At 47.8% G+C, this 27,348-nt stretch overlaps 1 protein-coding gene across 2 annotated transcripts in view; it reads right to left on the bottom strand.

The window, feature by feature from the left end:
* The window catches only part of nell2a (neural EGFL like 2a), a 97,583-nt gene extending 70,502 nt beyond the window's left edge, over positions 1-27,081 (bottom strand). For both annotated transcript variants that reach the window (XM_086149428.1, XM_086149429.1), the window contains exons 1-9: positions 26,781-27,081; positions 26,466-26,594; positions 14,855-15,005; positions 13,548-13,721; positions 12,272-12,368; positions 9,114-9,186; positions 8,889-8,971; positions 8,370-8,498; positions 2,245-2,347 (exon numbers count right to left, since the gene is read on the bottom strand). In XM_086149428.1, the coding sequence (XP_086005554.1) occupies positions 2,245-2,347; positions 8,370-8,498; positions 8,889-8,971; positions 9,114-9,186; positions 12,272-12,368; positions 13,548-13,721; positions 14,855-15,005; positions 26,466-26,594; positions 26,781-26,832 (991 nt within the window). In that variant the 5' untranslated portion in view covers positions 26,833-27,081. The remainder of the gene's footprint in view (positions 1-2,244; positions 2,348-8,369; positions 8,499-8,888; positions 8,972-9,113; positions 9,187-12,271; positions 12,369-13,547; positions 13,722-14,854; positions 15,006-26,465; positions 26,595-26,780) is intronic.
* Between the last annotated feature and the right edge of the window lie 267 nt (positions 27,082-27,348).

The following is a 27,348-nucleotide window of genomic DNA, read 5'->3' as shown; positions in this document are numbered from 1 at the left end:
GCCGCTTCTTAGTTCCCTTCATTCCGTTTTTGCTGTAGCCATCAGCAACCGGTGCAGCCCATGTAGTCCAAATATTTTTTACAGACCTTTGGGCAACTCGCGCCCAAAGGTCTTCTTGTTCACATTGACCACTTTCTTCACTGTTGGCTTCTTGTACGCGCCGTTGGCCTTAACATGGAAGACTTGAAATGCCGGAGAAAGTTCTGGTTGCCTTGTACAGAAGTCCACTAGCAAGGACCTTACTCCCACAGTGCCCCCCTCCATCTGTGTCCATTCCTGTCCTTGTGGTCATGGACGCCTCCCTGAGAAGTACGGACTCCAGGGGCGGTGACTCATCCGGGACACCACCATTCCAAGAAGACTGAAATATTAGGTGCATGAAAGCAGATATTTCCCATCCTTCACTGTCGTTCCCTAAGCCTGTGGATGCCAGTGTCCCTGATCCTGCCTTCCACCCTGGGCAACTTGGGAAAAAAATAGGTCTATTCCAGAACCAAAACATTGCAGGGGGATGGGGCATCCAACTCTTTATGGCACAGCTCTACCTCCAGCTCTGGATAAGCAATGCAGGATCTGAATCTGCCACACCAACAGGGCGGCAGCACCGTGTTGCTTGGACGCTTGGGTGTTGCTCAACCAGGCCACTTTAGCCCAGGAGGATGCTACAGTGTCCCTAATCCAGGAGAGGCCTTGTAGCCTCAGAGTACTTGGAGTACTTCAAGATGCTCCTATCTTCCTGTCAATAAATAAATATTTCAGACCGGGGGATATTATGTGAAAGCATTTTTGAATGTTTCACTGTGATTGTTGTCATTTTTTTGTCGCAGAAAACACATACGCTGACTTTTGGCATACTTGTGGGTGTTGCTTTAAGAAACACATGGGCAACGAGTCCGCGGCTGGTCCACTGAGCCACCGAAATGATGAAGTGGAGGAGGAGTGATCGACACAGCGGGTCAGGCTATCAAGCGGCCGTCAAAAGCAAAGGGATCCAACTGATGCTGCACTTGACAGGCCTTAAAAGAATGAAATAGAATTCCTCTGAGCTCCTCCCCACAAGGCCTCACGCTGCCAGATAGGGATTTAATTTGGAGGGAATGTCACGTCTTTGTGCTGGGGCACTACTCTGTCCAGAGCAGGAGCATACATAAGTAGCTCCGTGTTTGTCTACTCTGCGGCGATAACCGAACGCCAGGGGAGTTGAAAAGGGATTACCTGTTACGGGTTTATATTTGTGTAAAACACCGGCAGATTTGGAGTCACGCTTGAAACCCTCGCGCGGCGGTGCCGACCCTCGGGTCCGCACCGAGGATGCAAGCTGATTAATATCCAGGAATAAACAGTTTTTTCTTGCTGATAGGGGGTTTAATCATGCCAATTATTTGCAGCTTATCTATTATTTGGGTAGTATGAGACCGGGAGCAGCGCTGGGTGGGAGCGGCGGAAAAATGCTGAGGTAGACGTGCAGAACATTGTGCGAGTCTGCTCTTTTGGAAAATAAATCATGTACATTTGCAACCTCTAGCTTGAAAAAAAAAAACAAAAAAAACATTCAGTCGCGCACTGACGGGCAGCCCTTGTCTCCGGCAAAATAAAGCAAATCGCATCTCTTTAAGTTTAATTTGGGTTAATATCGGAAGAATACGGGGGTGAGGAAAAGCTAATATCCTCCGAAATCCCCTTTTATTGAGAGGGGAATTGAGAAAATATGAGATGCAGAGTGGTGAGGGGCTAATAGGAGTTCATTGCCGAACTCAGACTCACGCAGGCAGAAAAACCAGACGCTCTTTGCAGATGCGCGATTAAACGGAATTATTTATCCAGCGAGAAAAGATCAGCGATCGAGAATTAGATATGTATTAAAAAAAAGGGCATTTACGATCAAATCGGTGACTTCGCTTTACGTCCATACGCTCGTTTTTTTCGCAACATGTCAACATGGCAGGAACAAGTTTTGCTTGTGTGACTTGTGGCCATCTGTGTTTTGAAGTGTTCCGGTGAATCACTGATTGGCCCATGTATATGCAAGAGGACAGACCAATCTCAGGAGGCATGTTAGGAGGTAGCTTAGCAACACAGCTGAGGCCCGGTCAATTGTCAGGCAGCCCTTGTGGAGGCGTGATATGAGCTCTAAATCTGGTGGTGGTGGGGGCTGTTTTGCTCGACTGTGTGCGTTTGTGGGAAAATCGTGTCCGTGATTGCGCGATTGTGGGAGGCCGGCGGGGTTAAGGGTACTCCACTCACGCTGGCACTCCTTGCAGCAGGCACCCTTCACATAGGCGGGCGCCGTGCCCGCCGGGCACTGAGGGGGAGGGCAGGAGATGGCCTCGCACTGCACAGTTCCATTCTGGTGCAGAGAAGAAGGTAAACAGGAGAACACCGTCAACAGAGTACATTGTTACTATCAAATACACACATTTAATTTCACATCATGAGTCAGGCGGGTGAGGTATAAAAACAGAGCTTTAAAAAGACATTTCTCATGTTGAACTGCACCGTTTGTCCTAGCATGATTTAAGCAGCGCTAGCAGCGGTTGCCGGTCTGGTCATTTACGCTAACGTTTTGTACGCTAGCGGTTACGTCCGCCCCAGACGTTGTCACTCTGAGCTTTGTCACTGCCGGCATATTTCCCATGCTTGATTTATGTCACCGCAGTTGTGACCAAGCAATATGTCCACTAGAGGACAGTGTGGAGTTCTCTCTCAAGGTCCGCTTTAGACAATGACAAACATGGTGCCGGCGGAGAAGCAGGTGATACAAAGAAAGAGGCAGCGCAGTAGACGGTCTGTGACGCCACTGGATACATGGTGGCGTCTTGACGGAGCTCTCTTCTCCAGTTATACTGATGCGAGGTTGTTTCCTTCCTCTCCGTTCCGTTCACTGGTCGCTCCTGAGCATATATCGCAACACTGACCCCCACCACAACTTCCGGTTGTATCGCTCCGTTTGCTGCTTTTAGCAACACGTGAGTTCCTTGAGAACGTAGGCAATTACGCAGGAAATAAACACAGAAGACAGACAGAAGCCTCCAAACGCCTATTTAACTTAGGGCATGAATGACCTTTAAGGCGGCCAATGGCCAATGACAAAAAGGTCTTCGCCCTACATATAAACACTAGTGCTTTTCCTTCATAATATATAAATGACATATATTGTATAACGAATAAATAATGAGGCTCCCTGTAAAAGTCTACTCAGGGGTTCTGGAGAGGAAGGTCCCGTGGGTCGTCGAAATCTCCAGGAGGTGCAATGTGGTACTCGTCTTGAACAGTAGATCAGTTCTACACCCTCGGCACCCTCAAGGGCGCATAGGAGTTTGTCCAAACAGTCCACATGTGTTTTGTGGACGTGGAGAAGGCGTCCGACTTGCAGAGAATCCTGGGGAGCTCCGGGAGCACAGAACCGATCCCTGTAACATGGGCTGTTCGGTTCTTGTAGGTTTCATACTGGACCAGGAACCGCATTGCCGGTTGGAAGTCGAACCTGTTTCCGGTAAGGGTCGGACTCCGCCAGGGCTGCCCTTTGTCAGCCACTCTGTTCAAACTTTTCTGGAAAGAATTTCTGGGCACACCCAGGGTGTCGCAGTGATTCGGTGACCTCAGGATCTAGCTTCCGCACACAGATCAGCACCCCCAAATCTGTGTGCATGGTTCTCAACCGCAAACGGGTGGAGTGCCCACTCTGGGCCTGGGAGAAGGTCCCGAGTGGAGAAGTTCGAGTAGAGCAGGAGACGGACAGGTAGATCGGCGCGGTGTCAGCTGTGATGCCGACTCCGCAAAGGTCTGTCTTGATGAAGAAGCTCTCAGTTTACCTGTGGATATACGTTCCCTCCCACCCTCCTGAGATGACGGTCATGACCAAAAGATCACAGATCCAAGCGGCTGAAGGAACTTTTTCTCTCCCTTAGAGACAGGGTGAGGAGCTTGGCCATCTGGGAGGGGCACAGAGTCAGTCAAGGGTGCTGCTCCTCCATGTGGAGAGGAGCCAGATGAGGAGGTCAGGGTGCCTCCTGGAGCCGCCCAGGTGAGGTGTTCCCAGGTATGTCCAACCAGTAGGAGGCCCCGGGGAAGACCCAGGACACGTTGGAGGGACAATGTCTCTAGACTGGCCTTGGAATGCCTCGGGATCCCCCAGAAGAGATAGACCAAGTGTCCGGGGAGAGGGAGGTCTGAGCCTCTCTGCCTTGGCTGCTGCCTCCACGAGCCAATCCCAGATAAGCGTAAGAAGATGGATGGATAGATGAATGTATAATGAATAATGCAACGTCAATGCAGAGCTCTACTTGTGCTAAATCTGTTGCTAATTTTAAAATCAATGATTTACTTCCATTAAAAATCAATCATACCTTTGTAAAACCAGTGATGAGGAGTAATCATTGGGTGCTGCAATAGCTTTCTTGTGTATGTAGACGTGGTACGTTGTTCAAACACATGACATGTTTTCTCCCAAAAGCTAATAAAGATCTGCAAGCCAAAAAACTGTTCTCGATACCATAATTGAAGAAACAATAGCAATGACCGTAATTTCAAAGACGTGTTTTGGATGTTGACCAAGTTTATCCTATTTGACAGTAATGTGACATTTTGATGAGAAAATCAATTCCAAAATTCCAGCCAAAAAAAAACACACTAGCCATGACTAATATGGATGGATATGTCTAATATACATATATATAAATATATAAGATATGCTTTATCTTTTAAAAAATACAGTTTCATTCTTCAAGCGACAGTGACACATGTGGTTAACTCATCTCCTCAGCCCTGGAAAAAGGCAATTATGACTCCAATTGAGGTCTGAAGCATCTGACCTGGTGTCCAGTTACAGACCAATTTCCATCTTATCCGTGATCTCAAAGGTTCTTGAGGAGACAGTCGCTAAACAAACTTGTTGATTACCTAGAAAGCAGCCATCGAAGTGGTTGGGTTTCAGAGCAGGGTACTCAGAGTTAGCAAATTGTGATCTCACAGACACTATGAAAGGGTTACTAGATGAAGCAAATGCAGTGGCGGCAGTATTCTTAGACTTGAGAAAAGCCTTTGACACTGCCCACCATGAAATTCCCCAAAATAAGCTCAAAGTACATAATTTCTCTGATGAAACACTTGGTTTTAGTCCTATTTTGAGCAAAGAGAGTGTCGGGTTGGATCTAATTCTACCTTGTCACTCATCAGGACTCGTCGAAAGGGAATTCCACGAGGTTCAATTTTAGGCCCTCTACCTTTCAGTATATATACAAATTACCAGCTTCAAAAAAAGCAAATGCCGAATATATAGTTTGCTGATGACACCAGTGTTTACGTGCCAGCAACAAGTACTCAGGAAGCAGTGGAAATACATTTTGGGGTTTATTTTAGATGAGGAATTCAAGTTTGACAAAACCTGCGCAGAACCAGGTGAAACCCTGAAGTATTTTTCAATACTTCAAGCAGTGACTGAAGAACAACATCTGGATAGTCACGTTTCACAGTAGCGAGGACCCAACTCTCGTGTACTATTTTACTGCTTTGGCCTCCTGCCCTCCTCTATTTTTATATGTTTGGAATTTTAACATTATTGCACTGTTGTAACTTTGCTCAATTTTAACAGTAAAGTCCTTAACCAGGGACAGAGGCTGCAAATTAGCCTTGGCTCCGAACCCAAGTTTTGTATTTCATATGAAAACTGTTCCTTGTATTTGTCCTTGTTCAGATATGGCAAAAAAAATACATTTGTTTAAAATCGTATTTATCATTCGTATATATATATATATATATATATAAAATAGTATTTAAAAACTATTTTAAACAAATGTTTTATATATATATATATATATTTAGAAGCAGTGAGGGACATGATTCAAAAATTAGAGGCTTTGTAATGAATTGATCTAAATCCATTGCATTTTAATCACATTTCAATATTTGCCTGGAGGAAAAATCTAAATCTAAGTTTATGTGATGAATGAATAAACATGAGCTTAAACTTTCTGAAATATCTCTATTTACCCGTCAGCTTAAGACAGGCCAATAGGTGAGTGTGTGTCTCTTCGCCGTGACCTTTTTCTTTTTTTTTTTTCTTCCTTCCATCCTTCTACCGCCGCTGGGTTTTTTCTTGACATCATCTTCCTGCGATCCATCTTCCCGGCGGATCGGTCGATTTACCCGACGTGGACTTGGACATTTCGTTTCCGTCCGCTGTTGACCGGGTCTGCTCGTATTAGCGGGGCTGGTAGCTTCTACTGCAAAGCTAACATTACCGACCACATGCTAGCGCCGATAGGATTAGCGGGGAGATGCTAGCAGAGGACGGAGGTGCTCCTGTGATACTCAAACTCCATCCCATATAAAGTGCAAAGAGCAAAGCTTTTTTATGTTTACCTCCATCTGGAGGGTGCCAGCATCGTCTATCATGCCTATATCTCTGTATATATATATATGTATGTGTGTATGTTTGTACAGGACTGTCTCCGAAAATTAGAATATTGTGACAAAGTTCTTTATCTTCTGTCAAAAATCTCATACATTCTGGATTCATTACAAATCAACAGAAATATTGCAAGCCTTTTATTATTTTAATATTGCTGATTACAGCTTACATCTTGAGAAAACTCAAAAATCCTATCTCAAAAAATTAGAATATCAGGAAAAAGTCATTTTTGTTTTTTTAATTGCATTACAGAAGATAAAGAACTTTATCACAATATTCTAATTTTTTCCGAGACAGTGCTGTATGTGCCGGTATTTGGAAATGATGGATGAACAATGGGACCACGACGAAATGCTCGCGGGCCGAAATTGCAATTCCTTTGAGTTTTCTCCTTCGGAGACGCTACAGTGGATCAGCTTCTTCCAGCCAAACCTCTCTCACTTCCTGTCCTCCTCCCCTCCATCCATTAACCTCCTCACTGGTCTTCCTTGAGTCCTCCAACCTCAGCGTCCTTCTACCCATCTCGGTGTGACTTTATCTCCAGAACATCTAACACCAGCCTCCTGCTCTGCCTCCTGTCTTCTCCTCGGTGTCCAAACATCACGACCGCTCTCACCTCCGTCTCCTACATCCTTTCAGAAACACCCCGACACTTTCCTCCACGTTTCTCCACCTACTCGTCGATCCTCGGTGCTTCAAACCCTCCACCCGCTCACACTGTCATCCGCAAACACCGATCGTGTCGTTTCCTTCCCGCCGACAGAGGGATGGAGCGGTATCTCCTTCTCTTACGGCACGTTCAAGCGATTTTCATGGCTCCTTTCGGCGGCAACAAAAGCAATAAATGAAAAATGAAATACGTTTTAGACGGTATCCTCCCCCCTTCTCCGTCCGTGCTTGTAATTAACATCGCCTTCACAGATGAGAGCGCTGTCACAGTAACATTTATGGATTTAATCCACATAATTGATAACATCTTAATGCACGACCTTTGAATTTTAAAGGTCAAAGCTAATTGCCGTACGGTAAGGAACATATTCGAACTGATTCCTTAATTGCGGCCCAGGAACGGGAGGCTGGCATTCCCGGCGAGGGCTGGATCTCATTGGATGAGTGGGCATAACAAATCCCCGGTGATAATTATCATCTGTCAGGAGCAATTAGGCGCGGCGCGGCGCGGGAGAGATGTGATTTCTTATTTTTTTCCGAGGACAACCTCACTGGCTGTTTCCGGGGGGGGGGGGGGGGGGGGGTCCCGCCGCGGCGAGCGGGTTTCATCACCCAGAGTGGCGGCGGGTGAAATTTGTTTCCCCGAGATCTACCGTCACTTTTTCGGCGATTATTCACACTTTACGCACCTCAAACTAGACCGCGGGGGGATCGGGGGATTACCGAGCGCCGCTGCTGATGGGTCTAATCCTGAACGCCACGGAGGTTTTAAATACAGTATCTTTTCTTTGGTAACTGGGGCAACCCTGCTCTAATGCAAAGGAATAATGAGAATACAAGCTGTCGACAATAGGGGCCCCCCGCATGTGGTATGCCCACCCCGCCCCACACACACACACACACACACACACACACCCCTACCTTCACACACTTGATGAATCGGGGGAACAAAAGGGAGGCGCAGACAGTAATGAACATGTGTGTGTGTGTGTGTGTGTGTGTGAGTGTGCGCACACACACACACAACACTAACAGAAAAAGCAGCGTTTTACACACACACACACACACACACACACACACACACTTATTTCATTCATTTGCTGTAAAAAGTCCACAATCCCTCACTCCGTACTCTCCAGCCCTTAATTAGAATTGAACACCACCTTTTGCTTGTTATTACTCTACACGCACATACACCCGTGTAACTGGTGTACACACACACACACACACACACACACACACACAAACATAGGCATGCACGCACGCTGTGAACATGCGAGTGACGCCCCACCGTGCATGTGCAGTTCCTGCAGCCATCTGTCCAGCCCTCATCCTCTCTGTAAACGACCCCCTTGACGCTGCAGGTCCTCTCACAATAGCAACCTTCCAGTCCATTCATCTTCTCCTCCGCTCTGGACAGCTGCTCGCGTCGTCACAGCCCCGCCCCCCACCCAAGAGAAGAGAAAAGAAAATTAAGAAGGAGAGGACACTAGCGGCTAGCGACGTCTGCACCAGCAAAGCCTGATAATTGATTTAAAACCTAACACAATATACAACCGTGCCAGATGCCGTCCCGGGATGTGACCTTTGGGGTATAAATCCTCTATATATGTGGAATTTGGTTAGAGACTGCAATTTAATCCTCAGACGGCGGCCAAAATAATAAATTTAAAAACAAAACAACCCTCGAGGTCACGGCGGCTGCCACCTTTGACAGCCGAAATTTAATTGCCGGAGCCTGAATTCCCCCTGGGAGTTTCGATTTCAAGAGGACGCCGACGGCGTCGAGGGGAAAGCGCACGGCGTTTACCTTGCTGGACGTTTTGGCCAGGACGTCCTGCAGCTCCATGATCTTCTGCACGAGTCCGTGGAAGTCGTTGCAGGTCGGACACGCTGGGAGACAAACTGGAACTTTACTAAAATGCTTAAACAGTCATATACTCGTGTGTGTGTGTGAGCGTGTGGAATTTGAGAATATAGGACTGAAATCTGTGCACGTGTTATGCACGTATTGTGCATGTGTCATCGCACTCACTCCTGTTCAGATCCGGACACTGCGAGATGTATCCTTGCGGCATCACCAGGATCTCCACGTCCTGCATCACGCCCTGAGCGCACACACACGTTTAGCATTAAGGAGCGTAAAGGTTAGCATGTAGCAAGTAAAAGGCTAATCACATTTATAAGTCCCGGGTGATATTTCTCATCCAGCATCAAAAAAAAAAAAAAAAAAAAAAAAAAACTCACATATGTGCACACAGGTATACAGAATAATAATCTGTCGCCATGGCAACTTGGCCCATTTTATTACTTGGGTGTGTTCCCTCCCTTTACCAGAAGCAGGCGGTGGCAACTAAAGAGAAAATTGTTTTTTTTTTTTCTTCCACACAAAGGCCATAAATTCAAAATGCTTCATTGCCATGGCGATCAGAAGGGAAGAAACGATGGGAAAAAAAAAAACATTTAAATGCAATTTAATCTCCAGCCCTTTCCATCACATGTCCGACTTCATTTGCGGGCTCTTTATTTCTTAGCTGCCGCAACCGGCTACAGGACATTAAAACCCCAAAAAGTCAGGGGTCTTGGTCACCCCGGGGGGATTTGGCCGGGTCTGCAAAAAGGTAAGACACGATGGAGGAGGGCTGGAAATCTGAGCAAAGAACCCAGACTGTGGTTTTATGTTTTATTCCCCATGAATGGGGCGTAAAATTAGCTGTTTGACAACATTTGTCAGTCAGCGGGTCCATGGTTGGAATCCCACAGGGGGCCTTCCTGTGTGGAGTCTCCATGTTCTCCCCGTGAATGCGTGGGGTTCCTCCGGGTTCTCCGGATTTCTCCAACAGTCCAAACACATGCAGGAGCTTCACAGGACACCCTACATTGTCTAGACGTGTGAATGAGAGAGTGGATGGTTGTAGGTGTCTAGATGGACAGGTCCAATGGGAGGGCGGCTCCTGACAAAAATGATCAGGGGGGCAACTTTTGCAATGATGACAAAGGTGAGCCATCAATAACAGGTGACTAGACAATTTACATTTGTCTTGTCAAAATGACATAGCGATGCAACTTGTAACCAATAGCTTGTGAGATAAACACAAAGACGTTCCCTCAAGCTACATAAGCTAAAAGGAAGTTACATCCAAGATTGTTCACGAGTGAAATTATCTACATTGACCATTCAGTCATAGAAGAATTGTTTGTGTGAATATGATGAAAGAAGCCTGTTTGACTGTTAAAACAGGGTTCTGAAAACTGGCCCCCAAAAAGGGGCGGTTCCCCACGGAGCGGCGCTGCAAGCTGATTGGACGTTACATTCAGAGGCAGCTGCAATGGGATTTTAAAAAATTCCCTCCTTTCCGCACTTTGGTGGTGCGCCTCCCAGATGGCCCGTAGGAACAAACTGCCCCGCGTCCAACGGCAACCTCTCGTCCAATCACAGCCGAGACGGGCTCCAACCCCACTGCGGCCCCGAAAAACGGTCTTAACATTGAATGAATGAATAAATAATTCCAGAAAACAATGAAAAAGGTGTATCTTTCCAGACAAACAAACACAAGAAGTGATTTGACAGGTTTGACGAACTGCACACACCCATACACACACACAAACACACACGCATACACTCTCACCGCTGCCTCTGGCTACATGTGTGTGTGCTAATGAAGCAGGGTGCTTAAGGAAGGAGACATTTCTCCAAAGCAACTAATCAAGGCCTCACAGAGCGGCGTGAAGAGATGTTACTATGTGACATGATTAGTGGGTGACCTCCAAGCTTCCTTTCATCCGCCAATTAACGCTCGGGAAAATTCAATAGCAGGACGCCGGCGCTGAAGCATTTAAACACTCACACACACACACATGCACACACAAATTCATGTTTTCTACACGTCACAGGACTGAATTAATTTCCCAGTCGAGTTACATGAACCGCTACTTGACTTAACCCTAACTTCTGCTCGGAGAGTAATGGTTTACATCCTGCGGATTTAATTTAAACCCCCACGCTTTGATTGGCCGTGCAACGCGGAGCAGAGCCAGGTTAGCTTAGCAAGGCTACATCACGGGAAACAAAGAGGGCAGTGGCTTCACCAGATGTGGCGCTCCGTCTCTTGCCGTAAGGTAGATGTCTGTTTCTTCTTTACGGCCTTTTAAAAAAAAAGTACCACTATATATATTGCTTATTCTTCCCTTTACACTTTGTATAAACAACTAAAATGTGTTGCTTATGAAATACACAAAGTGCTACGAAGAAAATTTAATTTAGTTTATGTAATGATTTCTCCACAAATTAGGCATACAGGTAGGCCACTCTTGTCACAGATAATGCAAATGAATCTACCCGGGCATCATTAAATGTTCTATTTTCTTCAGATATTTTTCTTTTCTTACATTTCTTCGTATTTTGCCTACCTGGGGTTGAAAGTCTCGACAAATTTGCGTCATTTTGGCGGGGACACCCCCTTCCGCGAGTATGACGTTTATTTTGAGCGTCGAAAAATAATAAATATAATCTTTATTTTAATATTTCAAGATCACAATAATCTTCCAATTAAGAACTAAAATTAAAAAAGGAACTAACGCAAATAAAATACACCTCAATTAAATACTTATTTTCCCAAGCCACTCGGGAGCCGCAGTGTAAGGGTTGCCGACCCCTGGTATAGACAAATATAAAACCACTAACAGTAGCGGCCAATGGAAGAACATGTTAAGTTTCTGCCATCCTCCATCCCTTCCTCTCATTGGCTGGATTTGCCCCCATCAGCCAGAGTGTAGCATTAGCCCCCCTGCTGAACGCTGACTGAAACGATGGAGGGGGGTGTTTAGAATTAGAGAGGGACGCTGACATTTTGTTTTACCCCCATTTGGGAAGTTTGAGAGTAGAGTCCAGCCTGGGAGAGGAGATTTACGTCTGCCGGGCTGATAAACACACCACTATAGAATGAGCCTAATGAGCACGGTCCAAAGGCTATTTAATGATTTCTCCCAAATCAGCGTGGGAGCTGCCGGGATAATTGCGGCAGGCTTAGCTGCGAACTAAAAAAGTGAAAAAAAAGAGAGAGAGCAACAATGACAAGTAGAAGACGTCAGTTGCAACATCGGGGAAAGCAACTGTCGAATTAAATTCAAGCTTCAACATTTGCATGCAATTAAAACTAGCGGCCGTGACACACGCCAAGCGTCGGCGCTAACCTTGAAGAAGCCATGAGCGGCGTTTCTCTGCCCGAGCCAGAAGGAGGCGCCGTCGGGTATGTCCATGAAGGGGGCTTCCACAACCCGCTCATAGATCCTGCAAACACAAACAGGAAGTGGGGGTGTCACATGACGGCCTAGTTTACGGGCGGATATTAGCCGACATACCCTGCTAATATCTACGTGGCAAATCTGTTTCTACACACGGTCACGGAAGGTGCGGGACGGCCGATATCCGAGACGCCGACGTCTGGTTAAGTGTCGAAAGCTGCATTCGTAGCCACTATAAAGTCAGCTTTGCTAGCTATTAGCATCAGCGCTATTGAAAAATGTCACTACGCTACGCCATGATTTTAGCCCCGTCACATTTCCAATGCAATCACGCTCGGCTTAATGAGCAGCCATTTTGTCAGGCTCGGCCCCGAAGCGATTGCCGGGCTCATTATCGCTGTCTCTGACATTAAAGGTGCGCAGCTACGTGGTTTCCACGACACGTAAAATGTCAACATGCGTCGGCGAAGATCTCAACGTATGTGTGAAGCGCAGCGCGTGCAGGGGATAAAGATACCGCTCAGTCACCTCAGGCAGCACAAGCTAACAGCAGGAACTAGTTGGCACCAGTTCTCACGTTGGGAGAAAAGGATGGGGGTGCGATTTTGGATTTTCTTTTTCTACAATTAAGGACTCCGGCGGTTGGATATGGAGAGACCGCTGGAGATGCAATCGCATCGGAGTGAGGCTTCAGGGAGTGGCGATGAAGAAGGTGGAGGAGTTTAAGTGTTGAGGGTCGACAGTTCAGAGCAACAAAGATGTGGAGAAACATGACCAGGCGGCTTTGAATGGGTTGGAGAAAAGAGTATGGCAGGAAAAGCGTGGAAGACGAAGGTGAGATCAGCCACGCTGGAAGTTTTCTTTGGGAGCGAAAAGGACAGATAGCATCAGGAAAGTCCATCAACACCACATGTTAGATGTTCTAGAGACTGAAATGGTTTGGACATGGACGGAGGAGGGCAATGAAGATCTGGATAGAAGGATGCTGAGGTTGGAAACACCAGGCAGGAGGACTAGAGGACGACCGCAGAGGAGATTTATGGATGGAGGGGACGAGGACAGGAAGCTAGTCCCTTGAAGGAAACCTCTGAAACATTGACTTAAGGATGTTTGAGTTCCTGAAAGCGAATGCTGCGATTCCACGACGACGAAAATGCACCATCTCGTGAATATTCCCGTCAACTCTTCTGCTTAGCGTTGCCAGGATTAGCCGGCGGTAGCCTACCTGTTACAGTCCACGTGCAGGATGACATGGGTCGCGCTGACAGCGACGGACACCTTGTGCCACTGGTCGTCGGCCAGGCTGTAAGGGAACACCTCAGTGTGGGCCTGTTGGCCTTTGGTGCGGTAGTGGAGACGCACCTCGCTGCGCTGCCCGCTGCTCTCCAGCTCTAGAAACCTGTAAAATGGATACATTAAAAAGAAACAAAAAAAAAAAAAAAAAAAGTCGTCACATGAGGGCAGCTTGTCATCATACATCCCGCCTTGTTTGGTTAATTACAAAAATCTGTTCACGCATTCGCGCATTATTTAAGCGTTGTTGGTCGCCCGAGATAATCACATCGCTCATTTCCAGACAGCGCGCTCGCAGCGTGCTCAGATTGGCGACGCCATTTAGATTTCCACCACGCCGGTAGCCAAGCGTGGCACCGCGGCGCAGCTAAACGCAACATCAGCAGAACACAACAATGGCCCCCGGTGTACGAGAGCTCGGTTATTCGGCGCTCCGGTATTAGCATTCATCTGCGCGCCGCCGCTCGCGCCGCGCGCTGACAGTAATGTACAGGGCTGCCGATACACACTCAACACCTCGCCTTTGGAGAGAGACTTATCTAAACGGGAGTAATTTGCCCGAGTCATTATTCAAAAGAAAAATAGACGCTCGTGCCAGTGAAAAAGTGACTTGATTTATTGGCAAGCCACATCTAATAGATTTACTCTCCCTCAGTCATGCGTGCGCCTTCATCGCGTTGGTAGCATTTATGGACTCTTCTGGGCCCGGGCTGAATTAGTGTTCCAAATGAAACCACGCAGCGCCGCTTTGTTGCATGTGAATTGCCGGGAAGCTAATCAGCTGCGAGGAAAGTCATTAACATCCCGGGGAGCGCCCGTCTCAGGGCCGACTTTTGACGCGCAAACTGTTCAATCAACACATTATGACGAATTCAGATTGCCGCTCTGATCATCCAACGGCTCAGCTACCTCAAACTAATTGAAAACATTAGCATGCTAAACGCGGACGGTATCTCATCAGTTTCCGACCCACGACCGCAGACTCAATGTTTGGGTCGCTGATGGACTGTGAATAATACATCGGCATACAGGGTGATTTGCTTTGTTTATTCGGCTGGTGTGTAATACATCTAAACACTCGTCAGATACAAATATTCAGGTTTCAATCAACAACGTTACCGACCCTGCTGATGTGATAAAAATATACGTCTAAATTTGGAGTACACGTCCCATTGTGATTCGTCAGCTTTAGCGTATTCCTCGGCGAAACCCGAGCTCTCGTTCTGACCGCGCTCGTACCTGTGCTCCGAATGGTGGATCGAGAGGATGACTCCAGAGTTGAGGTGGTCCTGCTTGAGGGTCGCCAAGACAGTAAACTCGTTCTTGCCCCGCAGCTTCCGGACAATTTGGTCTGAGACGTAGAGAGGTGCTTTCACTTCCCTGGAGGAGCCTGAAAGGCAGGAGAAACGAACGGTATCACTTACAAGGAGGATCAGCTTGTGTTCCTGCAGATTCACCAGGCCACATCGAGACATACAACTGTTCACCCTCTCATTCCCACATGGACAATTTAGGGTCTCTACTCAACCTCCAGCATGTTTTTGGACTGCAGGAGGAACCCTGAGAACCCTGAGGAACCCAACAAGAGAACATGAAGACTACGAGCAGGGACCTTCTTGCTACAAGGTGAAGACTCTAACCACTGCGCCGGCCCACTTTGGAAGTTTTGTTTTTTCTTGAACTCAAACCGTTGGTCCTAGGAACCAACATGGATCTTTGGAGAGTGCAAACCCCGTTTCAGTTGAAAAGGTATCAACGATATTTAGAAAAGCCCATTTTAGGGCTGGATGGCGTGGAAAACAACTATAATGCATATATTAAGAATGAGAATAAGAATAAGAACAACTTTATTTATCCCGAAGAAAATTGTTGTGCCAGAGTTTCAAGTAAAACAAAACATTAATAAATAACAGTAGGAAATTGTATAAACAGTAAAAAAAAAAAAAAAAAAAAAAAAAATTGCAGGGTTTGCTTAGGCATGCAAAATAATTTTGACCTGGCGGTCGACACTATCCTGACAGCTTTTGAGAGAAACGGTTCATCTGAGTGACTTAAGAGCAGGGGCGGGCAAACTTTATAGCTCGGGGGCCACATTTGAATTTTAAAATTAGACAGACGGGCCGGGTCACCACAAGAAACGATATATAATAAAAAAAAACTTAACAGTAGATATCAGACTCGTCTGACATTTATTTTTGAAAATAAAACTAGCTTGGTTTTGAAGGCTCGGACGTTGCTTGCATTGCGTGCACCAATTAGTTTTACCCTTGTAGCTTCACGTCTAGCTCATGTCCACAGTAAAGGCTAAACCAAAAAGCCAATCTGTCATTTAGCTCGGGAAAATTCTGTTCTGAAGTAGCTCCAAGACTGAAAGAGCTCCAACATTCATCGATCCAATAATTCAAATCAAGTATGAATTCTGCACCAATCTTTGGCGGGCCGGATTAAAAAGACCAACGGGCCGGATGTGGCCCGCGGCCCGTACTTTGCCCACCCCTGCTTTAGAGAAACCCTTGCTAATGCTAATGTCGAAGCGTAGCCCCAAAGGGCGACTTGACAGGAAGGATGGAACCCAGATGCGCAACAATAGAGTGCAATCAAGAACTAAGGGGAAGCTCTCAGAGGGGGGAAAAGTCACAAAACATGGCAACCGACAGCGACATGAGGAGCGAGACGTCAATACAAACCAGGGGTATGAACCAGGAGCACCGTCAACCATATCAACACATCAGACAAGGAATCAGATCCAAATTCCATCAGAAATACATTTGGGGCACGGAATCAGGACTGAGCGTCTCCCGCCGAGAGCTTAAATGGAGAAGGGGTGGAAAAAATTAGCAGAAAACACCACGACAACTCATTAACAAGCAGATGAATTGCTGGTGTTTCAAGTCAACTTAAAGGCGGGACAATTCAAATATTTGGGAGTGATTATTTCTTGAGCGTTCAAATTTTGCCGGGGTCACCAGTAACTGACCGGGAAATTATTGGTGTTTTCCGATTTTCATGTCGCGCAGTCCGTTGGGCTGCGAATGTATCGTCCAGCCACAGTTAGTATTCATGTAACCGATTCCTTCACTTACAGCCTTTGTTTGAAAAAGAATAATGGAAAACATTTCGCTAAAAACCCTTCCCCCCCCCCCCTTGGATCCGACTTCTGAGATGCAGCAGCCATTTGACTGTCTGCTCAGAACAATGCGAGCTTCAGATGAAGGTCAATATATTTGACGGAATAATTTCCCCGTACATTTGCATTTAAACGCGCCGACGCCTTTCATTGTAGATGCCTTCCCCTAGAATCCGGACGACCCGATGGACGGATGGATCAAACGCTGTTTTCCGAGGCCTGGAACGGGGTAACCGGCGTTGCTGACGGAGAATGAAAGCGTTCGGCGGCGGCGGCGGCGGCGTGGATGGGAAAGGCCTTCTCCTCGTAGCCGGCTGGTACGTTCCCGTTCCCACCAGAGCGCCCTCCCCGTCTTCATCTCCAAATCTACACCGGCTTCTGTGCTATTTTAATGGAGGCATCAATAAATGATGGCGTCTCTCACAAGCGATCACATCAAAGGGATTCACTTCCAGCTACGGGGAGGCGTGCAAGATGCCGCGGCACACTTCAGTGAGAAGTTGCACGGCGGCTTTTCCTGGGTGTATTAACATTATTTCCAGCTGGTGAGATGAGCCAATTAGCGCGGCGCAATCTTAAACAGCAGGCCAAAAACAATGACGAGGACTAGCACGCACACACACACACACACACACACACACACACACAGCACCATGATGGCATGCTAAAATAAAGAGTTTTCATATAGGAGGCTCCTAATAGACTTTACTATTGTGGGCTTTTAAGACCATTAAGGACATTCTTGGAGTTGGTTCGGTTTTAACAAAAAAATAAATAAATATTGTTGGATTTCTCGCTCGCCCAGAGGACATGCACAGGGTAGCGCCTCATGCATTTTACATCGCCAGTGCAATATCGGTCCGGTGTCACTGGCGAGAAAGCACAGATGGTCCGATGACTGCGACGGGAGTGCTGCCTCGCAATAATCCGCCGCCATCGACGGATCACACTTAATAACCGAATCCAAATGACCACTTCTCGCGATGAATATTCATACGGCGGTTTTCGAGGACGCATTTGATCCGAGTTGCCCGGTCACCGGGTTCCCCGGCGCTTGGCGGCGGTGGGATTATTGCCACGCCGTGCACGCGACGGAGGGCCCTGACATCTCAATCACGGGTGAAATAAGCACAGTGGGAGCAGGTGTCAGGGCGGGTTCTTTCTGCAAGGAGGCTGCAGAGGCAGGAGGGGGATGGGGAGGAAGTCCTACCACCGGTCGCCCCCCCCCCATCGGCTTGCCTGCGATGAGCATCAGATCAATGAGTAGATGGCTCCCATCATCGGGGTATCGGGGGAAGGGGGCGCTCTGAAGGCTGAGATGTCTTTTCATTTGGATCCAATGACAGGACTGCCGAGAGCGCAATGATGATTGATGAGCGAGTCCGGAAACATGAAGAGCACGAGAGCGCGGCGGACCGTCCGTAGAAAGTGGCGACACGCCGGCTCCCTGGATCGGAAGCCTCGGATTTCTTTAGCGCTTGCGGAGGAGGCATCGTCGGGGGCGACCGCAGGGACAGCCATCGGCAACAGACGTCACTCCCCCGAGCATACCGGACCAGCGCAGGACTACGATACACGATTTCATGTATTCGTGATTTTGTGTCAAGCATATGCAGGTACAGCGGGGAGGGCGACAATGTCGCTGCCATTTCTAAAACCATCATTTATCCCCCGGCTACAAAATGTTGGGTTCATATTAATGTGTATTTAAACTCGTGGAAGACGTAGGTTGTGTCTCATCGACCGAAATTGTCACAAACCCCCCTGCAGTAGCTCCGCAGACCCCAAGGGGCGGCAGATTTCGTCGAGAAAGCAAGACCACAATTATGATACCGGCTTTCCCGCAGAGTCAGACAATCTGGAAACTATTTCCTTGAAGAAAGGAAAACTAAATGTCTGGTTTGCATTCAGGTTGTCGACCAAACTGGGAAGGGCCGTACATCATGGCTTCTGGAAAATAAAGTCGCCGCCGATTGCCTCCCTTCAAAAAATCAGCCCCCTTTCCATCGCTAAATGATGCCACCGACGGAAAACCCCGGTGTCAGCTAGCGCTAACATTGGGCTCCACCTCCATAGGCGGGGACGCTTTACCCTCCGGCGCCTGTGGAGGAGGGTTGTTTATCGATTATCTATCGGGAAGCTCTGGAAGCGCGCCGCCACCCTGCTCTCAAGCGCCGTTCTGATGTACGGCACAGATAGCTTGAAGATTAGTGCTGCAAAGACGTCCAATCAGCAGCTTTTACCTGGCGAGCGCCCGGGCTCCGTCAATCATCCGAGGTTTGTGGAGGCTCCCCGATTGTCGGAGGGTGAGTTCGGCATTATCAGCCGACCCGGGATCTCCAGAAGCCCGGGGCTCAATAGCCGCTCCGGGAGGTGAGTCTTTAGGATGGGGCCTAATCCGGTGTCCTATGGGTGCTTTAGTGCTAACATTCAGGCCGTCCCTCGGTTTTGCCCCGGCTCTTAAAGCACAGAAGATGATCCAACTGCATCCGGAATCCGGCACACGAACCCTCATTGCCGCGTTCTCATGGAAGAACATCTATCGCCGGCTCTGCGCCAATCAGGAGCTTTCACTTTGAGCATTTAGAGCACGGCTTCAGCGTCCACATCCGCCCGGCTTTGCCGCAATCCCTTTCTCACACTCTCGGTTCCCCCTCCACCGAGCAGCAACCCGACGGTTGCCTTCAAAAAAAAAAAAGAGGAGCGGAGCGCCGACTTGAAGAGCGTTCATTCAAAGAACCGAAGAACCTGGAACTCACAGAACCGAAGAGGCCGCGGCGCAAACTGATAACTAAGTCAGCGGAGGAAGACGTCCGGGTGCCACCTGCGTATTCATGCCATCATTTCATAACCCAACATTTTCCATGTGAATGATTAAGAATGATGAGATATTTACACAGGAAGATTTTTTTAACTTTTAATCAATGACGTACCGTAAGTGCTTTTTTTTTTCCAAACAGTGCCTGTATCACGTCTGATAAAACAAAAATGAAAATACAGCAGCCGACCAGGAAAAGTCACCGATCACTATCTTCAACTTCATACCAAAGCCGTCCTCATCAGTGTTGGAATTAAACATCCTCGGAATTCCACACGTGCATGTTCTGCACTGTCTACGAGGTCCGATATGACGAAGCTAAATGTTTTGAAGCTCGTAAAAATCCCTAATTTAGCCTCAGGGTTCAAAGCGTGTGAAAAATTAGCGGCTAATAGTCGGGATAGTATGATCCGCCCATTGGTTCACGCGTCTGGCTCTCCGATAAACCTCCTGCTTGTGTTTTGGACAGCGGGAGGAACCCTGAGAACCCATGGGGAGAACAGAGACTCCACACAGGACGTCCACCTGTGGGAATCCAACCAGGGACGTCCACGGCGTGCGGCGGAGGCTAATCTAACCATCGCACCGCCGCGCCACCATAGCTGCAGCCAATCGAGTTACAAAGACATTCGGAGACACAGACAAATAGAGAAATTATCGGACATAATAACACCCCCAGAGGGCATAGACACGCACACACACACACACACACACACATTGTTACAGCCTCTGGATATTCCACCGCCACCACACGCCGTCAATCTGCATTCGACAGGCCAACTTCCCCAACTGTGTCTCCACTCTGCTGGAACAAATGCTAAACTGAGCCAAGGGCACCTCCAGGACTGCTTTGGCCAGCAATTTCTCCCCAGTTCTCAGGTCGCCTTGTCAATGACCGCCTGTCTGACACACACACACACACACACACACAACGCTAATAACAACATTCCAGTCACCCAACTGTATGACTGCCCTGGGAGGATAGAAATATCTCTCCCGCCGTGGTCGCCGGTGCTCCTGTGCAGAATGTAGGATTAGGCTCGCCCCAGAAAGCAGCGGGCAAAAACAGACTTTGACCTCTGGGAGGTTTTTCGGGGGGTCAGCTGCACCTCACGACAGCTTCCGGAAGGTCGAATCGTTTTTCCAACCACAACAGATAACGCTGAAAAGTCACCGACTTGTGATTGACGTTTCGGGTCGTTCTCTGTGCGATTCTGACAAGAAGACGGCGGGTTTAAAATTCCGCCGCCGTGCCAAAGCAACATCAGTGCCTAATTGGATATTTTCCTCGCGAAGAATCGATATCGGGTTATTCGGAAAGAATCAGCCACGTGTTCATCAAATTGAATCGGCCCCGTGGTTCGGTTCTCCATTTCGGCAGCGAGGTCTGATCTCTGCGGTGCCACTCGCCAGTTTTTAAAAAACGGACGCAGATGTCCGGTCAACCATGCTGCATGGAGCTGCATTCGTTTATTTATTCACCATTTACAACAGTTATTCCCAAAATCAGGGTTGCGCAGAGACCGGCGCCAATCCCGGCTGTCATTGGCCGAGAGGCGGGGCTCGCCCTGGACCTGTCAATCACAGGGCCGCAGATAGAGACGTCCAACCATTCACCCTTTCATTCACCCGTCAAGTAAACATACAACCATTCACTCACTTATTTACATATAGAGATACACAAGTATTCACCCTTCCATTCACCAATATCTATACTAGTGTTTCCCAACCACTTCGCCGTGGGAACCATGAAATGCTCTTCCACTAGATGGCAACAAAAAGTGTATCTACCTGCTCCTGCTGCTTAAACAGCTGCAGGTAAGCAAATCTGGCTATTTAAATAAACTCTGCTCCCTTTCTCCATAACATACCTATGTGAGCTGGGCTTTTCAAGCATGAATGTAATAAAGACTGAAAAAAAAACAAAAACTCGGAGACGTTGAAGGAGATCTTCGTGTTTGTCTTTCCTCAGTTCCTGCAAGAAATTCAGCTTTGTGTTCAAGCAAACACGGCCAGATTTCACACTGAGTAAGGAAAATGAGACGACATTTTCATTCTATTTCATTAAAAATGTTTTTGACATATCTATTAAATGGTATGCCGTGTGATTTTTCTAATTTAAAATAAACATCCTGGCTCAAAAAAGCTTGAGAAACACTGATCTGATGAAATGCAAACAATTTAACCTCTCATTCACACGTCTGGAGAAGTTTAGATAAAGATGAGATGCCAGGAAAGCTAATAGGCAGTGTTTCGGAGTGTAAATAATGCATACGCTTTGAATTGTTTTGATTGTCTCCACCTGTTCCTCCCTTCACTGTGTGTGTGTGTGTGTGTGTGTGTGTGTGTGTGTGTGTGTGTGTGTGTACACAGGTATATGCTTGTACAGTGGGAACCAAAACCCTCCACCCAGACAGTGGTATTTGAGTCTAGGAACCAGACGGGCTCGCATTGGATGAAAGGGAGCGCTGACCATGTATACACACACACACACACACACACACACACACACACACACACACACACAGTGAAGGGAGGAACAGGTGGAGACAATCAAGACTGGATAGGAGAACAGGTGTGGACCATCAGCACAGGTTGGTGATCGTGACTGCGCATTTTTAAAAGAACGCTGTACACACATATCTCTCTATGTAGATTTTTAGAACATTTATCTGTAAATATTTGTTTTTGTGAAAAAATACAAAATACATAAAAAGGTACAATAACAGGATATATATCCACACCTGTCTGCTGTATTTTCCGGACTATGGATTGCACCTAAACATAAGCTGTATTGGCTGAAAATAACGAAATATATGTGTACATATATAAGCAAAACTTGTCTATAAGCCGCAGGTGTCCACATTGTAACATTTGATATTTACACAGAAACTTTTTTTTTTTTACTTTTAATTAAATACATGCCAGGAACAGCAACAAACACGTACTGGAAACGCTTTTTTTTTCTTCCAAACAAAGCCTGTAACACAGCTGATGAAAAAGATTACAAATAAGTAACAAGTAAAAGTCGATCCATCAATCCATTTTCTATCCCTGCTTTGTCCTACTTCAGCTGATCGCTATCTTCGTCTTCCTCCGGCGCACGAAAACCATTAAAGTTTCTTCAGTGTCTGAATTGAGCAGTCTCAGAATTTCACGGTCATTTCATTGGTCCGGTGAGACGAGGCTAAATGTTTTAGCGACATGAAGCTCATTTGTCCAAAAAAAAAAAAATCCATAAATTAAGACACATAATTGTTGAAGCCGAAGAATTCAAAGCATGTGGGAAAAAAATCACAGCTCATAGTCGGCAAATGAGGGTAATTCCATATATAGACGCACACACATACAGGTCCTGATTCATATTCATATATGTGTAAATATTACTTATACATAAGTATAATAAAATGCATGCATACAGAACATATACATACATACTTAAATATGTATACATGTGTGTGCCTTCATTCATTCTATGATATGAACTACCTTCACATCATCTCTCATTGTCAGTGTCATTGTAACTGTTTCTAGGCCATATGGCTGGTATGGCTCTTCCGGTGACGGCAGACAATTTTGAGTAATAAAAAAAAAAAATTAGTTTGGAACCAATTTTAAAATGATTGTGATATTTCTTCATAGTACGGTGTCATTTTAAAGTAAACAGAAATCAGTTTAAAGATAAATTTCTGGTCGGGAACCAATGGCTTCTGGGTCACCGTGAAGGTGAAAAATCAATTTTATCGGATAACCAACTAGTTTATCCGCTTCAACCTTTGTAACGGAAAAGATGGCGACAAAAAAGAGGATGACGCGCGAACAGATGAATTTGCATTTAGATCTACATCTGATACGCAATGATAAAATTGCAGCGATGAAACGGTCAAATATAAAGCGGCACTTCGAACAAAACCGCACAGCGCCAGAGGTCGCATTAAAAGTAAGACATAATTAATTGATTTAAAATACTATACTGCTCAAAAAAATAAAGGGAACACTTGAACAACACAATGTAACTCCAAGTCAATCACACTTCTGTGAAATCATAGTGTCCACTCAGGAAGCAACACAGATTCATTTTGACTTGTTTTAAGGACATTACATCAAAGTTGGATCAGCCTGGAGTTTGTTTTTACACTTTAATTTTGAGTGTGATTCTTAATCCAGACCTCCATGGGTTGATACAATTGATTTCCATTGATCATTTTTGTGTGATTTTGTTGTCAGCACATTCAACTGTGTAAAGAGCAAAGTATTTCATAAGAATATTTCATTCATTTAGATCTAGAATGTGTTTTTTAAGTGTTCCCTTTATTTTTTTGAGCAGTGTATATGGCTCTCAGTGAAATATATTTAGAAATATTTGGATTTATGTCCCTCCTAGTGGAAGACTGGTTTCGCCACTGCCTTGTGCACCTTTCCTTTTATTCCGATTGATAATCTTCGACTTTTCTTTACCCATTCCAACCTGCTTGAGCCCGTCTCTTCACTTTAAATCCTCCAACTTCTTGATCTCCACTCACCGTTCCACCGGGGTTCCTCTCATTCACACACACATATTTCCGTCTTTCTGCAACTAACATCCATTTCTCCAACACACCAATCGAATTAGTTGTTTTGTTTCGTTACTACCCCCCCCCTCCCCGTCCTCCACAGGCAAGCCGTTTTGCAAGTCAAAAGCTTCTTAAATGCAGAATTGTGACGGTCCAGAAGAGGTTTCCAAATGTTCCCCCTTTTCATTCTGTGTGCATCGGGAAGCGTCGTCGACCCAAAACGGCAAAAAAAGGTGCGTCAGACCGGCTTTATTTGTCAACACTTCAAGTCCGCTCAGCCTTTCTAGCTGTGGGTTCACCGCGGGTCGGCGCCCTGCAGACCCGCTTAACCCGCCACGGGACCCGGCGGCCTCCGGCCCGTCACATCACGACCTCGTGGCATCCTATCCATCATAGCTGCAAGCAGGCGCGAGGCTATTTCCAGTCCCGCTCATTAATGCGGGGAAAAATAAACCCGTATTCGCACACCTTCCCACACAAGCGGCGGGGGATACACAAACACAAAACGCCGTTTTTTGTTTTTTTTTGTTTTTTTTTTCCGAACGTCTCTCCTCGTCCTCGTCGCCGCAGCAGGAGACGTAACCGGGATTCACGGGATCGTGCCGAGAGGAGGCTCCCGGGCTGGCGCCGCCGTTTGCACTCGAAATGAGTTCGGCCCCGTCCGCCTCGGATGGAGACGGAGCAGCCGCCAGGATGCGAGCGCGTTGGGGGAAGGGAGGAGTGCTTCTGGGTGTGGCTGCCGTGCTTGTTTAGAAGGAGACTCGTGTCTAGATATGAGATCTGGTGGCGCGCAGATGATTTTACAGAGGTTCTCCTCACACGAGAGGAGTCCGGCCAGAGCCTCCTTTTCTGCCCCTCCCTGTGGTCCACCTTCTCTAATGCCACGCAATGTAGCGCTGACAGCTACCTTCAAAAGCAACAGCAGGGGTGCGCTAACCCCCCTCCCCGCATCCCCTTCTGCTCTGTGCTTGTTTTTTTTTCTCTCCCCGGACAAAAACTCGGGATGCCGGCGAACGGCAATCAGGCGGCCGAGTAGCATCCGACCTCCCCTCCTGCTCTTTCGATTTCAGCTCTTAGCAACTATCCCTCCTCCCGCCTCCACCCGGCAGCCGGAGATAACGGCGTTCCCTTCAGGCAGACAGGCGGCGGCGGGGACAGCCGCCGAGATGTTCCGCCCGCTATCTAATGAGCGTCGGAATGTCATGAGGGCCTGTCTGCCGGTCCCGGTCTTGGAATCGGCACAGTTTATCAAACAACCGGCAGACAGGCCCTTCCTCCTATCGCTCCTACCCACCTCCGCCGCGCATCTACTTCCCTCGTCCTGCATTTCCACAGACCGTGCCTCTCCCTTTCTATTTCAATCACAAACAAGCTCAGGTTCTGCTCTGCCCGCCTCCTCCTCCTCCTCCTCCTCCTCCTCAGCCAGCATCCCTGACTCAACACAGACATCCCGAATGAAGGACGGAGGCAGGCCTCGCCATAAATAACGCGCCGCCTTCTCCGCCCGGGAAGCGAGAGAGACGCGCTTAGCAATGGTAATGTGGAGAAATAAAACGACGGCGGCTGCAGAGCGGCGAAGTTATTCAAGTAGTGACAAAAGCCGAGGGAGCCTCTCGGTGTTGTTCTCTCTTTCGCTTCCAACTTCTTCTGTAGCCCCCGCCCTCCACACCCGCTACCTGCCTGGATAGAGCACTTCTGAGTGGAGTCTCAGCAGAGGACATCAAACAGCACGGAGATGCTGTTGTGCTTCTGTCTCGGAGACATTCGGAGAGAACGGCGAGTGGCGGCGGGGAGTGGAGGAGGAGGAAGAGGGAGGGGGAAGGATTGTTGTGTCTCTCCATCCCAGAAGCGACGTTTCCACCTCGGTGAACCGCTGAGAAGGGTGAGCAGCTAGAACCCGTAGGTACCTTCCGCCTCCTCGGATGGGTCCCGAAGGACGCGGAGGAAATGTCCGAGATGGATCGACCTGTTCCAGCTTTTCTCAGGTGGAACGCCGAAGATGAACACCTGGACCTCCGCGGGCGTCTCGGCCCACGCGGCGGACGACGACGATCCCCAACACGGGGGCCCGTCCGGGATCCCGTCGTACATCTCGGATCGCACGGTTCCTCGCCGCCCTGATCTGATTCTTCGCTCCCCGGCGCTCCCTCTCTCCTCCCCCGCCAACCAGAGCTCACGCCAGCGCCGCCACCTTCCACGTGTTGGACCCTGACGCTTCTTGCATCACCCAAACAAATACGAGCATCGGTAGCCTCAGGTGACAAGGTGCACCTGTGGCGGTGTGTCCATCACCTGCAGACCTGGAGTTTGCCTGTGTGTGTGTGTGTGTGTCTGTGTGTGAGAAGGTCCTACCTTGGAAGTGGAAGGCTCTGGAGTCGCTGTGGAATCCCTGGACCTGAGTTACCCCGTCAAATCCATCGCCTGGGGACATTTCGTCAAACACGCCGATGCGCAGAGCGGGGTCGACCCCGAAACCTACAACTAACACACACAGCAGCGATGTCACTCGTGGGCAACAGGGGTCAAAAGTCCCGGATGTGTTTGTTTTTCCTGTTTAATAATAATAATAATTTAAAAAAAAAAAAAAAAAAAAAACACCGAACAGTGTCACGGTCATTCTGCGGACAACGTGTTGCGGGGCGCCCGGCGGAGGCGCGGGGTCCCTACCTGAGGAGGCGCCCAACGTGTAGAGGAGCAGGAGAATCCGCGGGAACCCCATGGTGGATGGATTTAGAAAAAAAAAAAAAAAAGAAAAAAAATATCAGTCCATGTTTTTTGTCCACTTCCGTCCGTCCAGTCGCGTCCCGGAAGATCTCACCGATCCCACAGGGCGAAAGGAGGCATCGCCGAAACTTTGGAGACCCGGACGCTGGAGGATCTATCCCAGGGGCCGGGGGCTCTGCTCCATCCAGGGCCGGGGAGGGGGACGCACGACACGGGAGGAGCCGCTGCCTCACCGGCTGGACTGGCGCTCCTACGGCAGGATGGAGGAGAGCTGGAGGAGGGAGGTGGAGAGAGAAAGAGAGAGAGAGAGAGGGAGTGAGGGAGAGAGAGATGGGGCCCCCTTGTGGCCACACCTTGGAATAACTTAAACACTTGCTTGAAACCCCGTCAGGTGTCAGAAGATGCTCCTCTGTATCTGAGGACGGAATGAACTCTCATCCGTCCATCGTCGCAAATGGGGAAACTCAGACCCGAGACCCGTCCAAACATCGGGTCGCGGCCGGGCCTCGGA

The sequence above is a fragment of the Fistularia commersonii genome, chromosome 7 (genome assembly GCF_037954325.1).
Source record: "Fistularia commersonii isolate RoL2024-O1a breed Wild chromosome 7, RoL_Fcom_v1.0, whole genome shotgun sequence".
Classification (NCBI taxonomy): domain Eukaryota; kingdom Metazoa; phylum Chordata; class Actinopteri; order Syngnathiformes; family Fistulariidae; genus Fistularia; species Fistularia commersonii.
This window is presented reverse-complemented; position numbering and strand designations above follow the sequence as displayed.